The 22,236-nt window shown below is 45.2% G+C and overlaps 1 protein-coding gene across 2 annotated transcripts in view; it reads right to left on the bottom strand.

Annotated features, from left to right (window-relative positions):
• Positions 1 to 22,236, bottom strand: part of CFAP221 (cilia and flagella associated protein 221) — a 62,752-nt gene that overhangs the window by 38,689 nt on the left and 1,827 nt on the right. For both annotated transcript variants that reach the window (XM_078609195.1, XM_078609194.1), the window contains exons 2-6: positions 19,555 to 19,733; positions 18,180 to 18,280; positions 12,001 to 12,087; positions 11,599 to 11,694; positions 10,172 to 10,272 (exon numbers count right to left, since the gene is read on the bottom strand). In XM_078609195.1, coding sequence (XP_078465321.1) covers positions 10,172 to 10,272; positions 11,599 to 11,694; positions 12,001 to 12,087; positions 18,180 to 18,280; positions 19,555 to 19,720 — 551 coding nt within the window. In that variant the 5' untranslated portion in view covers positions 19,721 to 19,733. The remainder of the gene's footprint in view (positions 1 to 10,171; positions 10,273 to 11,598; positions 11,695 to 12,000; positions 12,088 to 18,179; positions 18,281 to 19,554; positions 19,734 to 22,236) is intronic.

The following is a 22,236-nucleotide window of genomic DNA, read 5'->3' as shown; positions in this document are numbered from 1 at the left end:
GTGAATACTATTCTACTCTTTGGTTCTTTCGGTAAAGTCACGTAGAAAATCAAATCAAATAATAATAGAATACGACGTTTCGGTTGCAACACAAGCAACCATCATCAGGTAAGAATGAATGATAAAATACAGACAAGGGAACAGCATAGGCAGACACACATGCAGAGAGAGACACACCAATACAAACAGGTTTGTTTACCGAAAGAACCAAAGAGTGATTCCTGCAGTCACGAAAGCTTCCAATCTAATAACTATTCTAACAAAAATAATTCAGACAGCGGGACATTTTAGGCGAGAAGCAGTGTGGGATTATCTCAAAGCAACAATCAACCAGGGTTCTGACTTTGTCCTGGAGACGCGAGCATGTGATCGTGTTTGTTCAGGAGGAGGATAATGATGGTCCGGGGACGGGGGGAGGTTGATACGCGGGAGCGTAGACGGTACCGTACAACAATGGATTTAACCGCACTGCCCTCTGCTGCTCACGCCACAGCCGTGCAGCCTATAACGTTCAGTTTTTTTTTCGTGAGCGGTCCGTCACCCAGTTTTTAGTTTCATTTATTTGGTACTAGCTTGACAATCCCGGGACTTGGATTCACGACGCCCGGCCGCCTTTGTCTCCACAGTTGCGATGTTCACACGCCACACTAGTTACTCGGTTCAAATAATCGTCACCCGGTGGTGGCCGTGAGCGGGAATTGAACTCGGGTCGCCGGATTCGTAGCGCAGCGCGCTAACCACTACACTACCGCGTCCATAGGTACACATACACGCGCTTGCTGCAGACACACACAACTTTCAGGGTGCGTACGGCAGTAAACGACTGAAATAATACTTGTAGGAACCCACTGGTTACACCAGCCCACAGGGGATTATTGTGTCCGTCCGTCGTGCAGGGAGGAGCTGGGTGGGGAAGGAGGGGCTGGGTGGGGCTGGGTGGGGGGTGGGAGGGGTGGGGCTGGGCGGGGGGTGGGAGGGGTGGGGCTGGGTGGCGAGGGGCTGGTCACCCCGTGGTGCCCTTATAAAACTCAACGTTTAACCTACTCACGCCGGCTTGTGCCCGCCCTCACAGTCGGCCATATTTGCAGAATACACCACGCCGCCGTTGACCCTGGCCATTGACCGAGCAACCCAACCTTCCTACCAGCTCCCTCCGCAGGAATGTGTTAAAGCAATGCTGCGCAAAGAACGCCTTAGACCTGCAACACATTTGTATAGCACTTTACTCGCGCCGCGGAGGGTTGGGGGGGGCATGACATGAGCAGGCACACTCCGTTACACTTCCTCATGCGCGGGTCACATGACAGATGTGACGTCACAGCTCACTTGCCGTGCAAAAAAAGATGCATTATTGAGCCCCCCCAATTTTTTTTACAAAAGTCTGTTTTTCTAATTTTTGCATGGTGTACAGTCTGGAAAGTACCCACATGGCAAATTTCAAGTTTGTTGTATGTCGGGAAGTACGCTAAACATTTTTAACAGACACACACAATCACAAATTCCCCTTTTATATATATAGAGATAGCCCTGTGAGCCATTCGGCTCTTGCATTGGGTGCAACCGCAACAAACAAAAACACGAACAAGAAACATCTTAAAGTGACTACCCATCCCAATCATTAATGTATGTAGAACTTATTTTTTTTCGCGCCGTGTGCAGCCAACCATACTAATCGGATGAAAGCTTCAAATCAAGATTTAATCGGACGTACTAAAAACCTAAAGCCAGATGGTGAGATCCTGTAATAACAGTCAATGGCAGTTAACCACCCACGAGTTGTATAAAGCCAGGCGGTGATGGCTATGCTGCACGTGGAAGCTGTAATCCAGCGCTGTGGAGGCAACAAGGGTCGGTGGATCATCACACAAATGTTGAGGTGCCATATACCCTTGCTTGCCGGGAGAGGGCGGTACAGATAAAGGTGGACTCCACCTGCTCCACCTACATGGGATAGAGTGTTGCTCCCTCGCATGCATGCGTTTTCTCTGGGTGGTCCCGGTTTCCTCCCACATGTAGACTCATTAATTGGCGAATAACATCTTAATATATAGACAACCACAGAGCTCGGACAAATGTCGGTGGCAGACCCCCATGTGCTTGCTGCCTTTACACTCGTCTGCAGTTACATCTCGCACCTCTGAGCCGGCCTCTCTCTTCGAGAGTGAGCAAATGCTGTGTGTGGGGCGGCGAGAGACAAACTTAAATTATTATTCTTACTCTTTGGTTCTTTCGGTAAAGTCACGTAGCTATAAAATAAATTAAATGACGACGTTTCGGGCGCAGCACAAGCGTCCGTCATCAGGTGGGACAACCACAGCAAGAAACAATTGCTGAAGTGGGCAAAAGGGCTGCCGTGACAAGAGGCTATATAGGTAAGAGAGGGGTAGGGAGGAGCCAGGGAGGAGAGATAGAGAGGGGGGTGTGGGGTAGGGGGAGACTAGTGCTGCTCACTAGAGGGATTAAGGAGCGAGCAAAAACAAAATGCCGGGGGGGAAGTGAGCGGGGTTGGGAGTGGGAGGCTGAAGAAACTGGAGATGTGGATATGAAGGCAACACCATAACGCAGTTAAGGTTTTACCTGGTTAATAACATCCTTCCAATGATTGCTCAATTTGTATCCATCTTCTCGGTTGAAGTTATGTCTATGTTTATATATCTGGATGGCTTCATGAACAAACCTTTGATAGTAGCCCGAAGGTTTTTTATTATTATTCTTAACCGACAGAAAGAAGAATCAATAGCAAGGTACGGCCACATCAAAGGCACGGGCTGTGATGACCTCTTCATCGTGTCACTCTATACAGCTGACGTGCAGCTCAATTGGTACAAATGCAGTGCTTCTCAGCATGAGAGCATGAGTTTAACTCCTGCGCAGTCAATTCAGTTGACTCCATCATCATGATGTGTCCATGGTCGTCAAAATGAGCTCCAACTGGTGAGAGTAGATCAATTGCTAAGGAGCCAGCAATGATTGCAGAATTACTCGTCCATGGCATAGCAGCATTGCATTTCCACGAAAAGGCACAAGCAACCAACGTAAATTATAATCACTATTGCTCTTTTTATAAGTCAACTTTCTGATCCTACTCGCAGCGTGGGAATATTTTTAATCATACATTGAGGGAATATAAAAAATATATATATAAAACACAAACAACGTCAGGTCCGAGCCTCGGGAATTGTATCCGATCTCTTGGGAAGCTTTTATAATCATTCATTCAATCGAGGGAGGTCGGGATCACTGCCACAGCGCGGGGCGTCACGCATCAGATGGGCCCGTCTCATTTTCACACGAGCAGCAGCAGTAGCCCTTGAACAGCCATTTCACTTTGATGGCGCGCCGCACGTGCGTGGGACGTCACGTGCGCGTTGACGAGGCTGCAAGGCGATTCTGTGCTTTTTCCCCCCTTTCCTGCAGTGTCATTCTACGAAGGACAACACGTGGGAATGGGCCTGCACAAGGTCTGAATGACCGCACACGCAATTTGAATGACCACACAGGGAATGTGAATGAATTCACACGCGGTGTTCACGATTACACGGGAAATGTGAATGACTACCCAGAAAATTGTGAAGGATTACACGCACACAATTTGATTGACAATGCACACAATTGTGAAGGACCACACACACACAATTGTGAATGACTACACACACAATTGTGAAGGACCACACACACAATTGTGAATGACTACACACACAATTGTGAAGGACCACACACACAATTGTGAATGACTACACACACAATTGTGAATGACTACATACACAACGTGAATGACCACACAGAATGCAAGTTCACATTCTGCAGCATTTCTTGGAGATTGTGTGGATCTGGGGTTTTAAATTGGTGTTTACATTAAAACTGACAAGGTGGCATCCCTGTTAGGTGAAGGAGATCCTGTTCATCGGATGGCTTTATCTTGTTCCGAACCTTGCCACCAGCAGCACCCGCTATTGGATACACCGACTCTTAATTTACGGACGTTATGACGTCACGCCGCAATGTGACGTCATAACGCCTGCACGTGTGATCGCAGATCTGTTGCCCTCATACGTCTCGTTTATCTCGCGGTTCATCTCACTAATCTGTATCTCCAGTCTATAGCTCTCTCATCTCTATCGTTAGTTAATATCTCATCTCACTAATCTGTATCTCCAGTCTATAGTTCTCTCATCTCTATCGCTAGTTAATATCTCATCTCACTAACACTGGTCAACACACTTTTTCTGGCATAAGGTATTCCAACGGTTTTAATGTAATTTTGGGGCGCTGATTCCAAATCTGGCATCGGTTTTTGTCGATCACATCAGGTTTTTGAGATATCAAATATTGCATTTTCAATAAAAACTGCAGAAGAAAAATATTAAATAAATGTGGATATCTACATAAAATGACATTATAAACACACTATCCTAAAAATACAGCACCATATTTTAACACTAAAGCAGTCACTGACTCGCAACAACTTGCAATCATAAGTGACAGAGTTAATTTCGGGTAAAATCAATGAAAATGGGGTATGCCGATAGCATACAAATGAGATGTGATAGAGCAAATCTGAGATCAGATTTGGAATCAGCACCCTGAAATTAGTCTAAAACAGCTGCAAAAGTCCAGGCCAGAAAAAAAATGTGTTTTTTTGTTGACCAGTGTAATCTGTATCTCCAGTCTATATCTCTCATCTCTATCGTTCGTTAAGCTCTCATCTCACTCATCAGTATGTCTTATTAATCAACTGCACCTGATGAATGTTTGCACTGTTAATTGTCTAATGGTCATAGCGTGCCATTTGGATTGTTTTACGAACTCCACGATTTGAGGAAAAGGGCCATCACTCACGGTTTAAGCCATCGTTTGCGTTCACAAAGACAAGCAATCGATGAGCTTGCAGGGCCGTAGATACACCACCACGACTGCACTAACTGCACTAACCACACTGGCTGCAACCAACCAGCCCAACCACACACTTTCCCCCGTTTCTCACCATGCCGAGCCGCCCCACCTCCCCCAGACCCACAGGCCACACAACATAACATCCTTGCCGCCAGTGGCCATTAAACATTCATAAGGAACTCTTAGATGTACGAGCCAATCGATATTTACTGTCTTGCAATTAACTTACACACATCGCACATGTAAAAATGCAGGAAATACAATGCATGGGTCAAATATAGCGTGTCAAGTGAGGAATGAGATCACCGTGAAATCCGGCACGTGCGGTGATAAGTGCGCTGCACCCTAAATCCACAGAGCCGAGTTCAATTCCAGTCGAGGTGGGGGGCATGATCAGCGGTGACATCTGAACCGGTGCTGGGACTCTCTTTCTCCAACCAGCACAGACACAAGCACGGTGAAGTATGGTCAAACAACCACCACGCCCAACACAGTGTGGGGGAGGCCTTCATCCGGCAGTCGATTGGCAAAGGGGGTGTAAATGCATTATTATTGTGATTCGTAATGCGTAGGTTACACTTTATTTAGGATCTGAAACTTCTACTTTGTACATTTTTGGTTTCATAGGGAAGTAAAGAGGCGGAGTGAAAGCAAGGGGATTCCAGGAACGTGGAGCAGCAACGCGGAAATACTTTTTACCAAAACACGTTTTAGCAAATGAAATTTATCGCAGGATTAAGGCTACATTTCTGGGGCTATGGGAGTCAGAGGAACTAAGTGGGCCTTTAGGTAATTTGCAGATTTGTTTAAGAAGACCCTTCGGTTGAAGCAATCAGTGGCATCACTCGTGCATTTAAACTATAGGAGCTGTGTTATTGTAAAAAAAAAACAGGGTTACATTTTAAAAATGATAGATTTCAGCTGAGAAAAGTGTAAGATAACTCAAGAATACGTAAAACCAGTTTAAAAAATATATATTTGTCTATATTAGTCTCATGACATGTGTCACGTCATCTCTTGCAGCGAAGTGCAATGTCCCTTTGTGTTAGAGAACGTCCCAAGGAAGCGGATATCACAGAGCTACCTCTGAGATCTCTTCAAGTGACCTCTGGTCTTCACAGTGAGTGGGAGTACTCCCCTTCCCCATGACAGTCAAACTAATATTCTAAATTCTCAGAGCTGGAATTTAGCAAGAGTGCTGACCAAAATGTAATAAGAAAGTTGTTGTTGTAGGGTCATTGGTGACTGGACAGAGACCATCACATCAATTCTGCCTGGATATGAACGCAGGTTCTCAGTGGTGCCAGCTCAGTGTTCTGACCTCTGCATAACCTGGCCATCTGACATTAAATCTTGTATGTATATATATAGAACTTGTCATACATATAGCCTTACTTCAGGCAGAGGGGGGGGAGTATGCAGCTGGCTGGTCCTTGAAGCTCTGGGCCATTCCTAGGACAGCCCAGCATGGCTCACTTACTCTGATTTCTAATTGTTATGGAAACATGGCCGTAATTACCATGCATATACTCAGAAATAATTGCATTCGCTAAACACGGCCCTTGCCGTTGGTCGTGCCCAGTACCATTGAGCTGATGAAGAGCACCCCTACAATGTATAAAATCGAGGTTAATTTTATTTCCATCAGTCTCATACCCTCCGTAGTGCCGGCGATGTGACGCATTAACCTATGGATTCATCTCAATGACCGTGTGCTTCCGTGTTCTCGGATATTCACAGCGGCTCACTGGCACGATGAGCTCTCATCAGACACGGCCTACGCACGCGAGGGACACTGGCTCGCTCTGACATCCATTCCCATTGAGTCCACGATGACACCGCGAGCGCAGGGTTTGATTACAGGGCCGACACAGATGACGAATTAGAGGGTCGACACCAATGCATATGGAGAGCTAATGCCATTCCACAGCACATGTTAATGCAATGAAAGCTCCTGCCATGGCCCATCTTGCTGTGGACGAGCGTGTGTTTTGAGATGCATTTTTTTCTTCTTCAAATAACACTCTTCAACACAAATCAAGTAAAGGGTTACTAAAGATCACCTTGGTTTGCTTTGTTTAATAAAGGCTTTATCCTTTGGAGCCCTATCTGGACTCCTCACTCACAAATGTAAACGATACCACATCGCCCCAATTGTCAGGTCACTCCATTAACTCTTCATCCAGTCCGTGATAAATTAAAATATCACCCTTAAATATCTTCAAGGTCATCCAAGGACTTGTCGTCTCTTTCTATCTCTCGTAGTCTACGTCAATTTGCGTGTCTATCTGTTCTATATGTCTAATAATAATGCTTTATTTTTAATCCAGGAAAGCCTCACTGAGTCTGAATACTTTTAAAAGAGGATGCTGTGTAGTGATGTTTAGCCAATACCATTAATGACTGTTCAGTATCTGAGAGTAATCAGAGTACCCAGAGAAAACACACAAATAAAGAGTTAACACTCAAAACTCTGCACAGATAGATTTAAAAAAATAAACATGACTGTACTGACTGCCATCTCCTCACCACCTCATACCGCAGGCTATCCTGTTCCTCACTGTATGTCTCTGTCTCCGCGTGCCTGTGTATAGCACCTGACAAGGCCCTCACCATTATCAAGATCCTCCATTGACTCACTCCTGCTTGCCTCTCTCGCAACTCTATTCCCCCTCCACAAAATCAACCGATTGTACTTATCAATACCCCCCCCCCCCCCCAGTTGACCTCTGCTCAATGTCAGTTTGTTCCTTCTCCACTGCTGCACCTTCAGCTGAAACTCCATGCCACTTGCGCTGTTTAGGCCCAGGCTCAAAGCATTCCTGTTCTCCTCCTTTACCGTCCCTCTCTCTATGAATTGCTTTATTTTCCCTGTCTGTTCTGTAGCCTCCCATCCATCACTGTCCTCTAAAAATAACCCACACAAAATCCCCTTGCACCCATAAAACCCATATCTCTCATATTTATCTAGAGATGCAGTCACGTAGTAGAGTGGAGGGGGGGTTGCAGATTCTCATCTTGATTAACGGTCTTTCTGAAAAGTGCAAACCTTTTACGTCGCCAACAATGGCGTACATTGTCAAGGCGATGTGTGCTTCAGCCGTCTCGTAAAGAAGTGAATGTGGTCTTAGAGGCGACACAAATCTAATCGGCGTCGCATTTTGCCTCGTGTGCAGAGGCCCATCCGGCGTCACTTCGGGGCAGCACCGACACAAGGCTCCTGGCGGCGTGCACAGCAGGAACGACAAGGCGACAGGCAGGATGCCTTCCTTGCCTTTAATCCCAGGGCCTACCATCGATCCCTCCCCGCAGGGAAGCACAAAGCCTAGCAACAGTCACATCTGCATGCCATAGGTCACTATACTGCATTACTTGCAAACGCATGCATTTCCATTTCAAAACAAGCCTGTCTGAAACGTCTCCGAGGGCGATGGCAATGAAGCCCACAATAGGCACGTTAATCCTATTATTAGGCTGTCGCAGCCTCCGTTGACCTTTTATTCTCATTTTGCGTGCATTCACGGGATGAGGAGCAGAGCTACGTGAAATTCTCATTTCCCCGCTGGGGGTGGGGGGGACTGGGGAGAGGTTTTTGGTACCAAGGTTATATCTAAATGGCCTAATTTCTCCCTCAATTTACACAGAAGCAAAAAGCCGCGAGACACATTTGGCATTGTGCAGTGTCTGTCCGCAGGGCCCCCGCCGCGACCGGCAGGCACGTAAACAGACGGAATGCCCCGCAGAGGAGTCGCACGGTTACGGCATTTGTTAACGTGCTTCAGAGCCTTGCCAACACCAACCGAAACGTGCGGCGGACAATTTACTAAAATACCTCCAGTTTGGAATTGCGCTTACATCACCATACTAATGGCTCCAACAGTCACGACTCGTGCATTTTTGGTAGGGTGGGTGGGAAATCTGTCAAAAGAATACCCCCTGGAATGTATCGCTGTGCTCTAGCGACTGTGGGGATGCACTCTTGTGTACAATGTAGGGTAGAGCAATGAGGCGGTGAGCAGCCCTCCCCTCAGTGGTGGAAATTCCACATTAATATGATGGGAGAGAGTTTATCCATAGGACAACCATCTGTTGACTTCCCCACAAAGGTGTACTCATTTTAATGAACGATGGGCTGAGCGAACCCCATCCGGGACTTGAACATGCAACCTTCCGATTGCGAGGCGCTCATGCTATCTCTGAGCCACCTGGCCGGTACCGAAGAAGAATATCTCACAATACCAGAAAACAGAAAAACTACCTGTAAATGTATTGTCTTGGCAAATAACAAAAAAACTAGCATCCTTCAATGTCTTGAAAAGGCTTAAACATACTCTTAGGTTATTTCGGTAAAGTCACGTAGGTAAAAAATATAATAATAATAAAATAATAATAAATGAAAATAACTACATTAAATCACGACGTTTCGGAAGCAACACAAGCCTCCGTCATCAGGTGTGACTGCTCCAGTAAAATTACTTCACACGCTACATTAATTTTATTGGAGCAGTTACACCTGATGACGGAGGCTTTTGTTGCTTCCGAAACGTCGTGATTTAATTTAGGTATTTTCATTTATTATAATTATTATTTTTTTACCTACGTGACTTTACCGAAAGAACCTAAGAGTATGAATCCTTGCAGTCACAAAAGCTTCAAATCAAGGCTTAAACAATAACATAAATCCCAGGACAGTTATCTCAAGAAGAGGATGTTCTGGGAAAACTAGCACAGGTGGCAACCGCAGCGCATCACTAAGCCGGGGAGGAGGGGGTGGCAGGAGCCGCCCACCGGCGATCTCGGCACACAACGGGGAAATGAGGGCGCTTATCGGTTCGCGGCACCTGCCCGCGAGACCGGGGCTTCGTGCGCGCCACTTGCGCCCCCGCTGCAGACGCTGCTCACGACGCGGTTCTGCCAGCTTAATTACCTGGGTGCCGCCACCCTTGCCCTCCCCCCCCACCGGCCCCGCGCGACAACCCGCGCTCGCACCCCAAGAGTCACCCGCTCGAACACCCCCCCACACCCTCCGCCGCCACCACCGCCGCCACCCCTCCCTGCATCTCCATCTCTCTATCCTTAACCCATTCATCCAAGCAGCTGGGCTGACAATTACGGATGAAATTTAATCATGAAAAAGCTCGTGTTTTTTGCCGATTGCTTTTTCTGTGATGTATGAAATTATGAGGATGCGACCCCGGGCTTTAAAATGCATCCTCCCGCGCCTCAGCTGCGTTGCACGTGTTTTACCGCAATTGGGGTGCGGCGGCGCGTGATTTACCTCTCTCCGAGGGCGGTGTCTGGGATATTGAGGAAGGAGGGGAGGTCAGGAACGTTGACGACCGGGTAGCCGTGGATGGGGACCAGGAGCGTCTCGTCACCCTTTGGGGGGGGGCGGGGCGGGGGGAGTGATGGGACACGACAGGCGGAACAAATGGAAGGCCACAAAATGTGGCAGACACAAACACTCAATTCTCACCACACCTGACACCACACTCCAGGAGAGGCAAATCATCGTTACATGACACAATATGTAACCACACAAACCCAGCGATGATTTACAAGCAATATACAGAGCCCATGTATAATGACTGAACAGGAAACTATTGCTTTGTCCCTTCGACAGTAGCCTAAAAGTCTATTGTTAGTGTACTCTGTATGAAGTTAATATACACGGAATTGATTGTTGTATATTCACCCCTACTTGATAATTCTTTATTTGGAGAATTAGTAACGATAATATCAACTTGTATCGTGCACAGCATTCACTCACCCGCGTAACATTGCTGACTAAAGTCAGGCGTTTCGTACCAATATCTCAAAAGCAATTATTTCCAAGCAATGCCACTCAATGATGCCTCCCTTGCAAAATATTGGAAAAATAAGGTATCTTTTTTAGCTTGTGACCTGTGACCAAATCACCCATAATGCACCGAATCTTGTCAGATCTCAGAAGCTAAGCAGGTTTGATCCTGGATAAGGGCCTGGATAGGCAACCTCTAGGCAGCTATAGGGCATCGTGGTGGGCAGTTGAGGGCAGTTGAGCATAACCCATTGTTGTGTTGTGCTGTCTTACTCCCACTTCCATGCTCCATGCTCTCACTACCAACCCAGAGTGACAAAGTAGGGTCAGAGAACCCCCCACGACCCACACAGTGTGGGAAGGCCCTCATCCAGCAGTGGATTGTACATAGCTCATTAATAACCAATAATATTGCTGCAGTAATTGCTGTGTGCTACCCGCTACGATATACAGTTCAGAAACGCGATCATTAACTGGAGTACTAGACAAAACAAAGGGAACAACGATAAGTTTGCAGGGAAGCATGGAGAGATGCATGCTTGGAATTATATGAAGATACAGCAAGAGGAAAACATGGATTTGTAAACATACGCAGATTAATTACACCATTAAAACTGCTAAGAAAGGTAGGTGGTCTTGAGCGCGACACGTGTCACTTGAGGGGACGATGGCTGATGGTCGAAGAACAGTGACCAAGCGGCACCAAAGAAACGGGACGCGTCTGCGCAGATGTTCACCGGGGAGATGGAGCAATGATACAGCTTGCACGCTGGATGGATTAGTACATCGCATGAACATGATGGGTGGCGATGGCGTGGGGGAGGCTTTTATCCAGCAGTGGATTGATAAAGGCTGATGATGATGATGATGATTATCATGATCATGATGATGAATTAAACACCAACCTGGCAGTGGACGCGGATACAGTCGTAGTAGTAGCGCCACTCGTCTGGACAGAACTCGACACACACGCGTAATGACAGCCCGGGCACCAGTGCACCCTGGGAACAGACACCACAAAGACAAAGATCACCACACGCCTGATTTTAGACACCAGCGGTCTTTCGATTGCAAGTGCAGTGAGCTAACGGTTACACCATGGGGGTAACTCCCTTAATTTCTCAGTTAAAAAGGTGACAATGTACATTTATTGTTCTAGATATTTCTGTACCGTGCGGCATACTGGTAAGCGTTTTTTAACTGTGTTGTTTTCATCCGGTTACCGATTATGCAAAAATAATTATTTGAACAAGTTTAGTTCAAAGTATATCATCAGAAACGGAAAGCACTTTTGACGAGTGACCCACCTTTTTGGAGTACTTCACTTGAAAGTGTTTGCTTTGCGGAGGAATAATATGCATGTTGATGCACTCCGCTGAAATGTTGATAAGTTTCTGAAAAACAACACAGGGGAGTATTAAGAAACGTTATATTATAATATTATGATATCTGTATTTTCGTCAGTGCCACTTTGAACAATTTGCAATAATTCCCCCCCCCCCCCCCCCACTTTATTTCTCAGTTTCCATGTTTCTGATCAAATTCATGGCTGGCAATATGCGCCGATTGAAAACGTTACGCTTCGGAGACAAAGCCAGGCAGGCGGTGGTGGCTACGCACTCCTGGAATCCGGCGCTGCGGAGGCGGCAAGGGTTGGTGGATCATCGCGCGGGCGTAACCTGGCTCACCAGGAGAAGGTGGTAGAGCAAAAGTGTGGATTGTTCCGTCTGTATGGAATAGAGTGGATTGTTCCGTCTGTATGGAATAGAGTGTTTCCCCCTCACGTGCGTGGGAGGTTTTTTTTCCGGGTACTCCAGTTTCTTCCCACATGTAAACAATCATTCATTCGCTGATAACACCATAATATAAAGGGAACCGTAGAGTTTGGAAAATGTTTGGCTCTGGTTCCCCGCGTGGCTTCCTTTCCCACTCGTCTGTGGTTCCTCCTCGCGCCTCCACGAGGGCGAGCGAATACTCGTGCGAGTTACAAACTGAAGTGATATTCTCTGCTGCTTTTAATAACCAAGTTCGGCTTTCCATCAGTGCTTTATCCTGCGCTCATTTGCATTCTCATATCATCATTTTGATTCCAATACTCTTTCCCACGCCACCCCCAAAAAAAATGCACGGATGTAATTTGTTTAGCATACTTTGTTGTGCCTTTTGTTTTGCTCGTATTTATCTTGAGTCCAAATTAGCAGTCCTCATTTTGCAGTTCAATCATTTTCTGTAATTAGTTTTCCGTTGATGTTACAATATAACAACTCTACCATCAGCAAATATAAGATGTAGAAAGCTTCATACATTTACGCTTATACCTTTATTTAATAAAAAAAAACTATTTTCATAAAATGTTATGTTGTTGCTATGAATAGATTTTCTGAGTGCAGACCTCCTTATCTGACTTCTCTGAATTGTATGTTTCCTCTATATTTACTCCATCTCGAAGTAGCAGTTGCTTCATGCATTTCTTTATGAAATGCCTAGGGTTGTGAACGCTTTGATGATTGCTTTAGCTTTTCAGTGAATATAATGCCATTTAAAATCAATAAAAGCCAGACACTGTGGTATGTGATACACATTTGTCTCTTTCCACTCAAGAGATGGGAAAAGGGGCACATGGATCAGAGGATAAACATAAAGCAGACACATCACATTGACTGTTAACGAACAATAATAATAATGATTTGTTTTTGATTGAGCCACCCTCTTTTACGCCGAGGAATCTCAGAGCGCTTCACACGCAATCGGCGACTTACACCAAATCTCATCTCAAACATTTGTATGGGCACCCCCAGTGGCAGCTGTCAATAAACATTTAATTACGTCATCCTTGGGAGTTGATAGAAGGGATGATGGCTGATGGTCGGGATTGATGATGGAGTAGCAGGCAAAGAGGAGCATTTACATGGGAGGACGACTCTTGTGAAGACGGAGCAATTACATCCGATCACATGCAGAATTTACATTTTGGCATCAAAGGACCATGGGGGAGAGTGAGAGTCTGAGAAGGATGTTATCCAGCAGTTAATAGGAAATGGCTGACGATGAAACCACGAATAAAACTTTATAATAAATACCCCTTTAAGGCATAAAAAACATTTTTTCAAATAGACTTAGAAAAATGTCATAAAGTTCATAGCAGCAATGCAATAACCGTAACAATATATCACTCGACTAAAATTAGCAAATTCACAATGTGGCAATAATTACACAACTCTGCACAAATTAATAAAAACAAATGCGCGTAATTATGGCAATGAAATGTAGTCAATAAAGCATTTTAATCGGTAATGACAGCAAAAATAAATAAATCATGGAAACATAAACACTGCTTATTTATTTTAAAAGCCACAAAACTTAAAAGTGACAGATTTACAGTAAAGGAAACTATAATTAAAACAAAAAAAACTGCCATTAAATATTTCTATCATGTTTAAAGAACGCCAAAATATGGAGATCAATTAAAAAGCCCAAAGTCTAGCGCACATCAAAAGAAATCCTTTGCCAATCAGTCTTCTGGAATTATATTTTCCAGCAACGGTAGCAGCAGCTGAACCCTGGATTGGAATTCACTTTTTGAATCTCATCAGCAGGGTATATGGCTTGTTAAGCAAATGCGGCGAGATTTCCAAATGTTATTGGGTGGCAAGAGTCAATCCACCAACACCACGAGGCCTGTTCACTTAAAAAAAAACATTACGTACCGTCGTGGAGAATTGTGGTAAATTTGGACAAAGCGTGTCCTATGGTTGCTTGATACAGATTGCAGAACAATTAAACGAGCAGACAATCAGTGGCTCAAAATATGTCCTGAAATTGAAAAAGATCAATATCATGAAGGTCACAATGACCGGTGCTATTTAAGTTACAATACTTAACTATTTGCATACTCCTATCAGTTCCTGAAACTGTTCTACATGACAAAAATACAGTCTGTGCAAAACACACACGGCCATCGTGTGTATGCCAACAAGCCGTCATCATCTCCTGAAGAATTGCATTGTTGCCATACATAACAGGCGTTACCAAAAAGATTTCCAAAATTCTGAACAAACACAAGATCCAGGTCCGATTCAGTACAGTACACAAGATCCGTGATCTGATCCCATCCGTAAAGGATGTCATTCCTGACTTACAGTACCCTGGTGTCTCCTGACTTACAGTACCCTGGTGTTGCACCTGTGGTGATTGTTATATCGGGGAGACGAAACGACATATTTCTGACCGCATTCGCGAGCACAAATCGGATTTGAAGCACGGCAGGACGAATTCTTCGGCCGTAGCTGACCACTGTTATAATACTGCTGGTTCTCATGACATTGTGTTCTCCGATACCAAGGTACTCTGCAAGCCTCCTGGATACTACCAAAGATTTGTCCATGAAGCCATCCAGATATACAAGCATAGACATAACTTCAACCGAGAGGATGGATTCAAATAGAGCAATCATTGGAAGGATGTAATTAACCAAGTTAAACTTTAGCTGCCGTGCAGTTTACTGCTAGACAGCCAGTTTATATCTATTTTCATATTCATATCCATATTCCCAGTCTTCTACTCCCAGCTTCACACACTACCATCACCATTGCCACACGTTATTTCGAGCGTGCAAGTTTAGCTTGCGCCTTTCCAATTTTCCAGATATACAAACATAGACATAACTTCAACCTAGATGAGGGATTCAAATTGAGCAATCATTGGAAGGATGTAATTAACCAAGTTAAACTTTAGCTGCCGTGCAGTTTACTGCTAGACAGCCAGTTTAGATTTATTTTCATAATCATATCCTTATTCCCGGTCTGTTACCCCCAGCTTCACACACTACCATCACCATTACCACACGTTAGTGTTCATCTTGTGCATTTCTAATTTCCCCCCCTGGCAGCATAACAAAAGGCTGCTTAATCTTAGCTTTCTTATCTACTTCCGCCCCCTGCATCACAAAGCTTCAGTTTGAGCTCCATGTGTTACCTCCCAACGCCCTCCCCGTTCCTCACATCGTTGCACCAGTCCACAGCCCGACCACACACTCACCATTGCCCCCCTCCCTCCATCCACCGCGACTATATAATTCCTCGTCACAGCCATCTCTTAGACACACTTAAGCGGTTGTGCTTTCGCTACGTTGTCCCCACCTGAAGAAGAACGCTTGTGTTGCGCCCGAAACGTCGTTGTTTTCATTTATTTTATTTTTACCTACGTGACTTTACCAAAAAAGAAAACCAAAGAGTATAATTGCATTGTGGTCTTCTTATCTTCGGCCACCATCTCAAAACATGTGAGCAAATGTGACCGACTGACAGCAGCAGAGATAATGCAGTGATGGACAACTGTGGACTGGTTTATCATGATTAGGACTCATCAGCACAGCATAGTCACCCATGTTAACTGCTGCAATCTCCCTCTGGGAACCATACATGTTGAGTATCCACATCCCCACGATGGGGAGCATGAGTTTGGCTAATGCCAACGAATTTTAAATGCGAAAATCACGAGAAAAAACCCCATCATGACAGAATCATAGTGCAGGCCGGGAAAACCACATATTCCAAACAAGACGAAGAAATGTGTAACAACACAATGTTTGCATTTGCTGAAGATGAACATGCACTTCTTCATGATATGCTGATGGTTTTTCGCTTGCGCGCAAAGGCTGCGTGCTTTTTACACATTTCTGTCTCGTTTGAAACTTACGGTTTTCCAGCCCACATTATTAGTCTGTTTTGATGGGTTTTGACTCGTCAATTACAGATTGAATGACTCTTGCACAGCCGACACCTGATCTCCAACGTCTACCCTTACAGTATCCCATCACCTGGCCCGACATCTCCCCGCACCCGTAAACGGTTTCTCACCGACACCCATAAACAACACCACATCCCTCCAATCCCGAGATGCCTCCACTGGCTCGCAATCAAATCCTGGATAAACTACAAGATCATCTTCACTCGTCCAGATGCTTTACGGACTTTCCTCGGCCTACCTCTTCCCTCTCGCCTTGATTGACTCTCCTTCAAGTGATGGCCACTCAAGCAACCAAGCACGTATTTGGAAACCCCAAGTAAACCTCCACTCAACAAAGGGAGTTTGCTCCTCTCTGCCGCTGTCCTGATTCGCTATAATTCCCCTTCTGCGCACTCATGCTGCTGATTCTCTTGCCCGATACTAGTCGAAGCTCAATATTTTACTCATCCCTTCTGCTTAGGATTGACTGTCTCCGGTCTATGTAGATGTCTGGTCATTTTATCGATCCATTGTTGGATGAGGGCCTCCCCATGCTGACACGGTGGTGGGGATTATTTGAGCATATTTCATCACACTGCTCAGTGAAGGTTGGTGACGACGTGGAACAGAGGCGTTTGAAAACAGCATTGCACAACAACGGCTATTGCTGCACTTGCCATAGCTTTTCTCAATCGCATCAAGCCACGTTCTTATCTCTTTTCCCTTTCTGTTCTACAGTCTTATACCTCTTACTCCCTTCCCCATTGTCAAGTCTTCTTCATCTGCATGTACACCTTCCTGTACAGCATCTTTATATACAGCATTTGAATACCAACAGTATTATATTGGATACACTTATGTCCGGGGGCTGTACGGGAATATGTACATAGAGAAAAGACAAACAATTATATTAGAGTTACCCTGTTACCACTTTGTTGCAGCAGAAATTCTGGCATGCTGTTATGGAACGCCCCACCCCCCAGTTATAAATGGTATCCCCCATCTGACACTAAACACGTGTAATTGAGCATCAGTGGTGATGTTGCTGCGTGCACTGTCGATCTACAGTTGTCAACTCACCATGACGGGGCCTCGGGACCAGGTGAGGAATCAAGACCAGGTGGGTAAATTTCGATTCAAAGCTTTCGTGACTGCAGGGATTCATTTTCTTGGTTCTTTCGGTAAAGTCACGTAGAAGGGAAATAATAAAATAATAAAAATAAAACATAATAAAATACAATTCTCACGACGTTTCGGCCACAACGCAAGCAGCCGTCCTCAGGTGAAGAACAGGTCTGTCGGAAAGACAGCGTCTGAATGAACACCACCAGGCTTGGCAGCGTATATTTAAGCTGGGTTGGAGGGGGAAGAGTGCCTTGACAAAAGAACCAGGTGGGTACTAAAAGTACAGTGGAAACTCAAAGGAAGGTAGAAGTAGGATTACCCCCACCAAGGTACAAAGGTACATAGAAGCCAGGACATATTGCAGGAAATAAAAATAGATCACAATACCAGGACAGGGGAGAACTACATGTAAATGCCTTGTCTTCAGTGGTATATTATTCTGCTCCTGAAAAAAGCCAGGACCGTTAATGTCCCGCAGAGACTTAAATGTTTCCCAGGACAGCTACCCCAAAAAGGGAACAATCCTGGGAAAAACCCAAAGCAGAATACTAATGGGCAGGTGCGCATCTATGTCTGGCAATGCTCGAGGCCGGGAAGAGTGAGCGGCAGAGGTGGCTGTGGAGGCGGGAGTTACCACGTCCTGTGCATGCTGTTTCCCCAGCTCGTAGCCTCCGAAATGTAGAATCCCAGGCTTGGCCTCGACCACTTGGTTCTTGACAATGTTCCTGAAGGTTCCTGCAAAACGGCCAGATTTTTTGGAACGCGACCTTTACCGCGAAATGACAAAGCAGTCATAATAATGTGAAATTATCAAATTCAAAGGTGCACCGCCACCGCTGCGGTTCTTTCTGATAACGGCAAGGCTTTGTAGTAAAAAAAAAAACAGAACGGAAGCGAAATAAATGAAATTTCATAACCTTACTGATAAAACGGCGCTGATTTGACAAGGTGTGTTTAATCTCTAAAGCTGCAAGGGTGGGTTGCACGTGCATTCAGAATGCATGTGCACGTATTGCAGCATAAACGGCATTCTCTCCGGGGCCCTTTGCTCAACACGCTATGAAATTTAAAACACTTACAATTTATTCATGAGAAATGCACATAAAGTTCATATTACTGAGCAACGAGTTATCGAATTACATTGAATGGTTCCGAAATAAACTATTTCTTATACGCTCGTTCGGGGCAGGTCTGAATCTATAAGCATCTCCACCATGACACGTGAAATTGGCTATTTGTATAATAAGTAATAATAATTATGCTTGTTTACCCAGGAAAGCCTCACTGAGCCTAATTTTTTTTTCAGATAGGTACTCCCAATTTTTTGCAGTCAAGGACAATGTTGCTTTGTGCATCCAAAATGAGAAATTTGCAGGCAACTTTTTTTTGCATTGGGATGCTTGGCCAATACCAATTAAATTGCATGAAATTGAAAAACCTGAAAAAAACCCAAGCAAATAGGGGGGGAGAACATTCAAACTGCACACAGAAAGGTTCCCTAGTCGGGAATCAAACCTACGCATCTGAGCTGTGAGGCACAAGTATTACCACCTTGCCACCCTGCCACCCTAATGGCTCTTGTACAGGAACAGCCATCTCAGCGTGGGCTGGTATTTAGCTGCATACTGAGTTTTGGCAATGTTGAAGGCGTCGAGATGGTGGGATGTGTGTATCCGCCAAGCATCAAATAATTCACTTCCCCCTCACTCCTGCAGTGATTCAATGAATAGTCAAGACTCGGGGCTGCGTTTCAATTTATAAATCAAATATATGTAATATGTTGCTCATTCTGTCTCATTATATTAATTATCTTTAGTGTAACTTATATATACATATGTGAATAATAACCAGATGCCAAACAAGACGTGGTACAACTGGGAAACACACTGGAGAGTTTACAATGCAACCGCAAATCCTACGCAGCACGAGCCGCATACAATGATATCAACATCTCTCTGCGCTGTGTAATGCAGGCAGAAGCAGCGGACAGAGATGTCTGCAGAACTCACTTGTTTGGAGCAAGTGGTTGGGCACCAGCCTACGGGGCCCTCCGAGGCTTGAGCTTGTGGTACTGGGAGCAGAAGGCCTTGCGGGGTCTGGGTGATCCTGGGGTTGGAGTGCTGGCCTCCACCTGCTCAGCTCCCCCGAGGAGTAGGGCCTGGCCATGGCCTGCATTGTGCGGCTGCACCTGGCAGACGGTGGCACGGCAATATACTCGCTTCATTCAATGAACACGCGGAGTCCGCACGGTCCTCACACCTGCTCTGAGAAAGATCACACATGGGCACTTCGACCTGCCCTGCCAAATAGCCTACTTAACCAAATTGGGCAAAGTAGTAAAATGGATATTATCCATCCTTGTCCAACAGCTGCGTCTTGTGTGTTAAACTAACATCATTGGGAAAATGTAGGATATTATCATCAATGACTGCAAATGGTCTGGAATGGACTGAAATTAACTGACGAAGTGCCATGGGCACCAATGGATGGACACACATAATGGATTGACACGTGGTAAACTCACACCAAACTGTGGCAAAGTAGATGAGAGAGAAAACAACCACCAATTATATATTTTTTATTCTTTGGGTCTTTCGGTAAAGTCACGTAGATAGGTTCAAAGAAAATCACAAACTAACAAAAAACTACGACGTTTCGATCGCAACACAAGCGGTCATCAGGCCCCCCTTTTCCTGATGACGGCCGCTTGTGTTGCGATCGAAACGTTGTAGTTTTTTGTTATTTTCTTTGAACCTATCTACGTGACTTTACCCGAAGACCCACAGAATATTAATTCCTGCAGTCACGAAAGCTTTAAATCAAAATTTAATCACAAGGTGTCTAAAATCTGGATTCAAACCCCCAATCTCAGCAGCCGCCAGCGGAGTGTCCTTCAGCCATTCAGACTCTTTTGAGCCACCCGGCACATTTATTGGGCCATGTTTGTTACTGGCATATTGCTCATCTTGTGGACTAAGTGTTCATGTATTTTGATGAAACACAATCCATGCTGAGAAGTGCACAGGGTTGTTCTTCTTACTGCTGCTGCTGCTGCTGAGAATACTTGCTGTGAGTGTTACTGCTGCTGCCAATGCTACTACTATCACTACCAGTGGTGTTGGGGGACCCAAACAGAATTGATTTCTGAGGGCCCTTTTATCAATTGATGAAACCCTGGTGATATGACAGGAGAAATATAGACAATAAATTCGTTGTAGTAGTGAGAGGGAGAGAAGATATCGATGCTGACAAGATAGAGATGAGACGTCAATTGAGGTTTTATATTAATTGCGATAGCTTGTAGTTTTTTTAAGATTTGAATTTGAGCTCATATTAGACTCACCACGATTGTATATCAATTAATTCAAGGGGGGCCTTCAGCTATCTGGCCCACTCTGCTTGTGCTTTTACATAGGTTAACACCTCAGTGGCTTTGCCTGGTAGGATGGGGATGGTTTAGTTTTACGTGTTTTGGTGATTTGTTTACCTTTATTAAACTTTGCACTACGATCTTGTTTTTCTTGTATTGTTTGTTGTTGTGACGTTTTTACTGGACAGCCTGTGAAAAAAAAGCTTTATAGCTCATCGGATTCCTCCGGTGTCAATACATATTCTGATTATGATGCCAAGCGCCGCCACTGATACGACCCTGACGATAGTACCTGTACTGCTAATACTGCTTGTCGCTACTGCCCAAGCTACGACTGCAGTAATGTCAATATTGCTGATTTAAAGCTTTCGTGATTGCAGGGATTCATATTTTTGGTTCTTTCGGTAAAGTCACGTAGAAGGGTAACTGTGGATTTCACACCTGATGATGATTGCTTGTGTTGCAGTCGAAACGTCGTGAGAATTGTATTGTTTTATATTTTTATTAGTTTATTGTTTCCCTTCTACGTGACTTTACCGAAAGAACCAAGAACATGTTAATATTGATGTTACTACAAGTTGCTGTTATTCCAGTATTACTCTCACACGTTCGTTAACTACCCTTGCTGTTACTTCTGCTGTTGTTAAAATCGCCGGCATTGCTATTGTTGCTGTGGCTGCTGCTGTTAAAACAATACTATTATCACTGCCCTTGCCACGAACACCGTGATGATGCTACTGTTGATATTGCGTTGGCAAATACTGTGCCGGCATTGCTATAGCAGAGTTGTCAGTAGGGGGTACAGCTGGTGCATCTGCCAGTCATCTCAGTCAGTCAACCCGTGGCACGTCCTGTCCAGCGAGCCCTCAACACTTCACGTAGCCTCAAAGTGGACCTAGCCTGGCACGGGCGCTGTGGTGATGTCACACCGTCACTTATTGACGAATGTCGGGTCACATTGGTGTGGCTAATACCACACTGATCTTGTTGTTGTTGTTGGCGCAGTCGTGAGTGTTGCTGCTGCTGCTGCATCGATGTCTTTGTTGTCAAAGACGTCGTCGCTTCTGTCACATTGTGTTGGTGTTCTCTCTGTGTTTACTACTCTTGGTGGTGCTGTGTGTGTGTGTATAGACTATTGGGGAGCGGTGGTGCAGCGGTTAGCGCGCTGCGCCACGAACCCGGCGACCCGAGTGACGATTATCTGAACTGGTCCCGAGCCTCCCCTAGGTCGACTCAGCCTCAAATGAGCACCTGGTGCGGTGTGTAAACATCGCCACTAGGGAGACAAAGGCGGCCTGGCGTGGTGTTGGCCACCCACCCC

The sequence above is a fragment of the Lampetra planeri genome, chromosome 31, assembly GCF_965212315.1.
Source record: "Lampetra planeri chromosome 31, kcLamPlan1.2.h2, whole genome shotgun sequence".
NCBI classification, from domain to species: Eukaryota; Metazoa; Chordata; class Hyperoartia; order Petromyzontiformes; family Petromyzontidae; genus Lampetra; species Lampetra planeri.
This window is presented reverse-complemented; position numbering and strand designations above follow the sequence as displayed.